General features: G+C 39.8%; 1 protein-coding gene across 1 annotated transcript; it reads left to right on the top strand.

Annotated features, from left to right (window-relative positions):
• Positions 1-1,123: 1,123 nt before the first annotated feature.
• On the top strand, positions 1,124-3,272 carry LOC133283864 (flocculation protein FLO11-like). The gene is made up of 2 exons (XM_061480787.1): positions 1,124-1,327; positions 1,953-3,272. Exons 1-2 carry the CDS (start codon positions 1,124-1,126, stop codon positions 3,270-3,272), a joined length of 1,524 nt encoding a protein of 507 aa, XP_061336771.1.
• The last annotated feature ends 4,464 nt before the right edge of the window (positions 3,273-7,736 follow it).

Below are 7,736 nucleotides of genomic sequence, written 5' to 3'. Positions count from 1 at the left end.
TGGAGCATATGAACCACAGAGAAGATCCAATTATGCTCCATTCCAAAGAGATGACCAACGCATCAACACCCTGGAAAGCTATGTCAAAGAATATGCTACCAGGAATGATGTTGTGGTCAGAAATATTGAGTCCCACCTGGGACAGATAACTGCTAGCCTTAACACCAGGACACCAGGCCATTTACCATGGGATACTAAAGTTCCCTCAACAACCTCCCCAGAAACCTGAGAGGTTAGTAACATGTCTAGCTAAAGACATTAAACTAAGCGCTGACTAGGAGGCAACCCAGTGGATACCTTTGCCCTCTAACAAAGAGCAAAGTTTTGGGGTGGTTAACCTTAACCACACAGCTCTCAAAATGGAAGGAATGTCTGATGTTCAACTTCAAATCCAAATAAAATACGTTCCGTTCCAGGAACGTAGTTTTGGGGTGGTTCAATAACCACACATTCCCATATTTATTTCTTAAAATATATATATATATATATATATATATATATATATATATATATATATATATATATAATTTAATTTGCACACACCTTCATTTGTAATTTTTAAAATAAGTAGTATTTCTTTACAATGCAATTTATATTTCAGGGTTCTTTTATTAAGTAGGCTTGCATTTTTAGGAATTAGTTTATTATTATTATATAGGGAATGTTCCTTGGCTTAGGAGATAAGAGTGACAAGGACACCTGTCCCTGCGGAGTCACTTACGTATATGCAACCGTTATCAAATCTGCACTCATTGCAAATTTTGAAAACGTGCCCTGAAAAAGCAATTGTCTCCTCAGCCATTAATGCAACTGCTCCTACCCTATTTCCCTCTCTCTCACGTTTCTAACCTAAACCATTCCACCTCCTTACCACCATCAGTAGCAGTTGAATACCACTCACCTTGACCTTTCATTCCATAACGTTCCCATTCCACCACTTCTTCAACTCCCTGTCTTTAACCTCAACGTCCCGAAAAACCTCTCATTTTTCCTCCTCTGCATGCTTATTTAAACTCATTTCCTTTCTTCGTCAATCTTTACCATTCTCTGCTACCTTAGAAACTTTTGCTCTCATCACCCTATTCAGCATTTTTGCCTTAAACCCTTCCTTCTTCCAATAACCATGACTAGACTTTCAGTAACTGTCATTCCTGTGGCCGACCATGGCCAGGAACCCGAAGTTACAAAGGAGGTTGCTCATCTCTACCCAGAGAGGAACATCTCTATAAAAGACAAGGCTCTTATTCCTTCCTTTGTGAAGAAATCCTTGACCAGCCTGAAGTGGCTTCTGTTTGCCTCTGACGAACGAGAAGTCAACATCTCGTTGGTAGGTGAGTTTTTGTACCACGCCAAGAGGCTGCCTTAAGGGTACACCAAAGATGAGATGAAAGTAAGGGGGAAGAAAGTGTCATTCTCCCCCGCTGCTATCAAAGAGGTACTCAATCTCCCCACAGTGCCCAAATGCCCATACCAGGAATACATCGACAACAAAGATGTTTTGAAGTTCACAAGGGACGTTAAGAGCCTGATAGCCATCGAGAACCTGTCTACTCAAAAAGATCCCTCTGCAAGGGGAGCATGAGAGCTGAAGCTAGATTCTAGGCTTTGTTTGCCAACTCTAACCTCACTCCCTCCACCCACGATGCCACTGTCAAGTGGGCACTCCAGGTGAAAATCTACTGCATTATGAGGAACATCCATTTTGATGCAGTACCCCTTATCTACGACAGTCTAAGAGAGAGATAAAGAAGACTATTGTCTGTCATCCCTGCCTGATTACAAAGCTCTATTTAAGAGCTGGAGTGAATACCTACAAGGATGATGAGTTGGTGACAGCATCTGTCATCGATTCTAAAACTTGGAGTAACCTGAGGAGCACTTACATTGAGACCAGCGAACCAGTCCCTAAGGAATTCAGGCGCACTGATGCTGGTGATTTTGATGAAGAATAGGGCCTTGAAGCCCCAGAAAAGACAACCACGAAGGCCACCCCTTCAGAATCATCCACTTCTGCCTACACCCAGGCAAGAAGAACCATTCCACCTCCCACCAAGGTGAAGAAAGAAGCCCCTGCTGCTACTAAGAGCAAGCAGGGCAAAAAGAAGTCCCCTGCCAAAGCTCCCCTAAGAAAGGGGGAACGTTCGAGTCAAAGGCTGAAGAGAACCTTCTGCAGCACCAAAAGGCCAGAGGGAGCATCCTCTAAGAAACCTATAACCCTCTCTGACAAAGAGGGGAACAGTGAAGACAATGAGCCTATCTCAAAAAGGCTGAAGACTGGAGGAACGTCCAATCCAGCTACTAGGAAAACGTCCCCAAGTAGCTCTGCTACTTCATCTTCTATCGTTCCGTCCCCTCCACCATCAACTGCTCATTCTTCACCACCACCAGTGACACAGCAACCCTCTCCTAGGCAACAAGAAGGAGAGGGAATGAAAGAAACAGATGCAGCACCTGCTGCAGAAGAACAGGTGGCTGAGCAAGAGGCTCAACCACAAAAGAACCTTGATAAAGGAAAGGGGATTCTTGTTGAATCCCCTAAAATGAAAAAGCCAATTGTCCCTAGGCAACTCAGTCTGGGAGGGCCCCTCTCTTGCCCCATCATCTGTCCCGATACTTCTGGGGACGAGGCTATTGTTAGGTCTCTGGCAGAAGAAGAGGGCTTGGAAGTCCCTCTACTGATGGAGGAACAAACAACAACTGCCCCCTCTTCGTCAAAAATACAGGAGGTTGCTATCAGGCAAGCACCTGAAGGACCTCCAGCTTCTGGCAACATCAACCAGAAGAAGAAGAAGCCATCTTCCCCCATTCCAGCAATCCCCATTGGTTCAAGAAGAAAATCCCAGATAGGGATTGCTGAACTGTTTGAAATGATGGGGAAGAAGATAGAGAAGTTGCTGCCTGAGACTCCATCCGTTCCTCAGATCAACATGACTGATACCACTGAAGAGCTGAAGGCTATTAGGAACGGAATGGATCAACTCTCTTCTGCTATCAACAAATTCCAGGAACAACAGAGAACAGAAAGAGAGCAGCTTCTTAACACCATCAAGGACAACATCAGCAGCATCAGAGCTGCACCATCTGCACCAACCTTGCAAGCTGTCAGGGACGAAATCAAGAAAGTATCTGAGTCCCTGCAACTTGCTTACTCCCTGCACAACACTAGAGCTGAACTACAGCTTAAGAAACTCCTCAAAAATTCTGAGGAACGAACAGAAACCAAAGAAGCTCTCAAAGCTTTTGGTAGATATTTGGAGGGGAAAATCACTTAGCTGGAACACTGAATGCTGGATGTGAAGGAACAAGTGGTGCACATCCACAATGGTGGGATAATGATGAGATCCACCATTGTGCACATCACTGCTGTGATCAGCGATCTACTAAAAGAAGCTGAGAAGTGGCTCCCTGAAGCTGAAGTAAGAAGAGTAAGAGAACAGCTCAGCAGGAGACCACCCACACGGGAGGAACGTGATGCTGAGAAGAATTCTGAGTTGGGCAAGAGACGTCCTTATTGAAAAGGAGAAAGATCCTCCTATATTTTTTTTCTTATTTCCCATTTATTGCTTTCTGTTATTTCCTTTTATTTCCATTTTCGTTCCTTAGTGTAATTGTAATTTCTTTTTGAAATAGAAAAATCTTGTAGATCAAACTTTTTGGAGCATACATCTCATTTAGAGTACTGTGGCTGTGAAACTTTGAATAACCACTGGCCTGAAACACAAAGTCACTAAGTAATCATGCTTGTTCTTACTCTGAATACTTGACATAGAAAATGTGAAATGAATTTAATCTTCAGATTTTTGAAGAATGCTGATCTGTGTGAACTAAAACTGGTGAGGAACGAAAAATGCCAAACACTTACTCATGAGAGCGTTCCTGAGGTGTCACCACAATGAAACTTCTAAACTTGCCTTGATGTTGTAAGTACTGCTGAAGAACAGGTGAATTTCACTAACAAGGATCAAATCACCAAACACTAACCATCCAAACACTTATGTTCCCATTCACACCACAGCTTTACCCCACACACTCACACTCATTCCCAGGTCAATTAAAAGGAGAAAGGAACAAATCTGAAATGAGCACAAAGGACAAAAAGAAAGAAAAAGAAAAATGGGAACAACCATTCAAAAGAATTCAGAAGAAAATACCAGAAAAGCTTCCTCCAAAGGAGGAGAAGAAGGTACAAAAGACAAGGTGTCCCCTCAAACAGAAAAGTCCATCTCTGAAGCATAAAGAACTATTCCTTGACTCTAAACTTGTGACCATTCCACTTTTAACACCCTTCCATCAATCCTTTTCACAAAGATCCTTGACATGGAAGACACCTGCACTTCTTAGTAAAGCAGCAGATAAGCAAGTTTGAAGAATCACATCCAGAAATGGACAGAGAAACACCAACCCTGAGTGATAGTGAGACAGAAGATCAGCAATCATCACTTACCTGGGAACAAATTCTTTCTACTCACCACCTGTAGAAAGTAGTTCAATCTTTGAAAAGTTATGATTAGTTGTTGGCTCAAGCTTCAGAAGTTGAGCTATTCTTTGAAATTGAGCAGCCTAAGCCACTATTTCTGAGTTGTTTGAGGACAACCAACAGTTTAGTTTTGAGGTGTTTGATGGGACGAAAATTTGTGCCCATCTAAGCCTATTTTGGTGGCAAAATACCATCGGTTCCCTCGCCTGATGAGCAACTTTAGCACTAAAAGCACATGTTTTATATCTTTCTCACCAAAACACAGTGGGGAACGGAAGGTGGTGTAATCTTTTGGAAAAATATATAAAAAGGAGAACGAATTTGGAACATTAAATACACCTGCTTCACTTACTCAACCTCTCTGACCACTTTACAGGAAACGATGAAAAGAAGTTTCCAACTTAACACAAAGAGCAGCACTCAACCAAGGAGAAATGTGCGCAGCAGGGAATAAACGGTTCCTATTGACCGAAAAGGAAAGCAAGGCATGGGGAGGTCAGAAGGAAAGACAAATCTCAAACAAAACTGTCCCATCCAGCCACGTGCGCCCCTCAAAGCACTGTTCACACCGCCCCTTTCATGCAGTCAAGAAACTGACTCCAAAAGATTTACAAGTTTGCCATTCATTCTTCTACCTATAAATAGGGCGTCCCAGCACGAAGAGAAACATCGAATTCCTGAGGGATTGAATTCCTTAAGAAGAGATCACTTAGTTTATTTTTGTAGTTTTTATTTGTATAGTTTTAACTTTAGTTAAGTGACAACACTTCTTCTTCTTTCTGTATCACCCACTTGAGACTCCTCACGAGTAACAACCATCTTCTCCATTTTTCATTTTATTGTAATCAATTTGTTTTCATTTAAATACAAGTGTTATTTCTCTCATTTCCACTCGTTATCTCTGAACTGAATCTCGAGTCTATGGGACTTCAGTTTGGAATAATTATGTTTAAACTAGTAGCCATGGGCTAAACTATCTACGGAATGGAAAAACTGCAAAGTTCTTAAAAAATTATTTTCGAAACTCTTGTATTACAGCTTTTGTGTTTCTCTGGTTAAGTGTGCTATATTCATTGTGTATCTTTGGAAATCGAACACATACTGAGAAAGGATCTTCCATAAGAAAGAGATTTCAGACAGCTTAACCAGAGGGGGAGGGCAGTCTTGTGAAAATAATATTGTTGGTTGCCTTAGGAATAAGGGACCACCTTGTTACTCAAAGGTCCTGTACCTAGTACCTGTTGGAGTCAAGGGAGCCATAGGAATATGGAAACTTGTGAGCCATCTAGTCCATGAGCTGAGGAATCAGAGTTGGTAGAGAAGAGACTGGAACAAATACAAAAGTGGAGTCTTTAGTAGAGAAAATAATTATTTATGAATGGAGCAGCAGATTCGTTCCTTCTGTTATTATTGTTTTTAAACCATCCACCCTGTTGTCTCTTGACTATTGTTATTACTTTTTGTATTTTTCTTCTTTGTTTAATCTTGTATCTATAAAACTCTCATGAATATTGCTGATCCTTCCCTAAACAAGAAGGATAACATACATAATGAAGCGATGAACTGTTTTCGGTCTGATTGAATCTACTGTCCTTGAGGAACGTTGTCAAGACAGTAGGGAGTGTTTGACCAAACAGGTCAATTACTAACTTTACTTTTCATGTTTATTCTTTATAAAACAACATAAGACATTAATTAGAGTTCTATCCTCGTGGAAACGATAATCTAGGCATAATACTCCCATTTATTACTTGATGCGTTCAGTTGCGCACTTGGGCTGAACTAAGAGAACAACTATGTTCTTTATTAGTGAACTGAGGAACGTTTTCATCATAATACACTTTTCACCCAACAGCTTTTGAACCCAACACAAAACAACATTGAAATTAATTTACAAAACAACTACCTACAACATGTAACAATAAATTTTATTTACAAATTAATTAAGCAAGGCCGTAATTCATTATCAAAATTATTAACCAGAAACCCTAGGTATTTACTTCATTTGTAAGTAATGAAATAATATTAATACCTAGTACACTAACTAATTTGTAATGACATAATATTAATACCCTAAGTCACTAATTAATTCATAATTAAATAATAATAATAATACCTAAGTTACTAAAAAGTTCCTAAGTCACTACAGTATTCATAACATGGTAAAAAATTCCTAAGTCACTATCACTATCACTATTTTCTAAGTCACTAATATACGCTAAACCCTAATTCATAATTAATTAATAACAATACCTAGGTAACAAAAAAATTCCTAAGTCAGTCAAGCATTTATAACATGGTAAAAAATTCCTAAGTCACTATCACTATTTTCTAAGTCACTAATATACGCTAAACCTCAATTCATAATTAAATAATAATAATACCTAGGTCACAAAAAGAATTCCTAAGTCACTAAAGCATTACAAAATTCCTATGTCACTATCCCTATTTTCTAAGTCACTAATATATGGTAAATGCTAACATATTCGTAACGCAGCACTGTAATTTAAACGTATACATAGCAAGTATCAAAAACTTACTTATGTTATTTACCAAAAAAATAAAACCTTACTTATGTTAGCAGAGCTTCGGTACTGAAAATTCCACGTAAGGTTGAGAGCACAATGATCTTAGAGAGAGGTTAGAGTGAGAGGGTGAAATGGTTAAAAAGATAAAATGGGGGGGGGGGGGGTTATATAGGCTTGGTGGGTGACGCCCCATTTGGGAGTCGCATGGCACGCCTGGTTTGGGCGTGACCCACCAAGATGTGACTCCTTGTTTGAGCGTGATATGTGACGCCCAAATGAGACGTGATATTGTGCAATAAATGCATAAATGTTTTGAAAACAATTATAAATTTGTAACATATTCGTAACGCAGCACTGTAATTTAAACGTATACATAGCAGGTATTAAAAACTTACTTATGTTAGCAGAGTTTCGCTACTTAAAATTTCACGTAAGGTCGAGAGCACAATGGTCTTAGAGAGAGGTTAGAGTGAGAGGGTGAAATGGTTAAAAAGTTAAAATGGGGAGGTTTATATACGCTTGGTGGGTGACGCCCTATTTGGGCGTCACATGTCACGCCTGGTTTGGGCGTGACTCACCAGGATGTGACTCCCTGTTTGAGCGTGATATGTGACACCTAAATGGAGCGTGATATTGTTCAATAAATGCATAAATATTTTGAAAACAATTGTAAATTTGTAATTTTTTATTTTAAAAACATTAAATTAATTTTTTCGCCCAAGTTTGATGCT

This window comes from Gastrolobium bilobum, unplaced genomic scaffold (genome assembly GCF_033153095.1).
Source record: "Gastrolobium bilobum isolate Gb01-03AN ecotype WA unplaced genomic scaffold, APGP_CSIRO_Gbil_v1 utg1721, whole genome shotgun sequence".
In the NCBI taxonomy this organism is placed as follows: Eukaryota; Viridiplantae; Streptophyta; class Magnoliopsida; order Fabales; family Fabaceae; genus Gastrolobium; species Gastrolobium bilobum.
This window is presented reverse-complemented; position numbering and strand designations above follow the sequence as displayed.

Excerpts from the sequence above, each read along its gene's own strand:
- LOC133283864 (XM_061480787.1), top strand. The coding sequence starts at position 1,124 with ATGACTAGACTTTCAGTAACTGTCATTCCTGTGGCCGACCATGGCCAG. Across the intron at positions 1,328-1,952 it reads GAGAAGTCAACATCTCGTTG|GGCCTTGAAGCCCCAGAAAA; the intron begins GTAGGTGAGTTT and ends GATGAAGAATAG.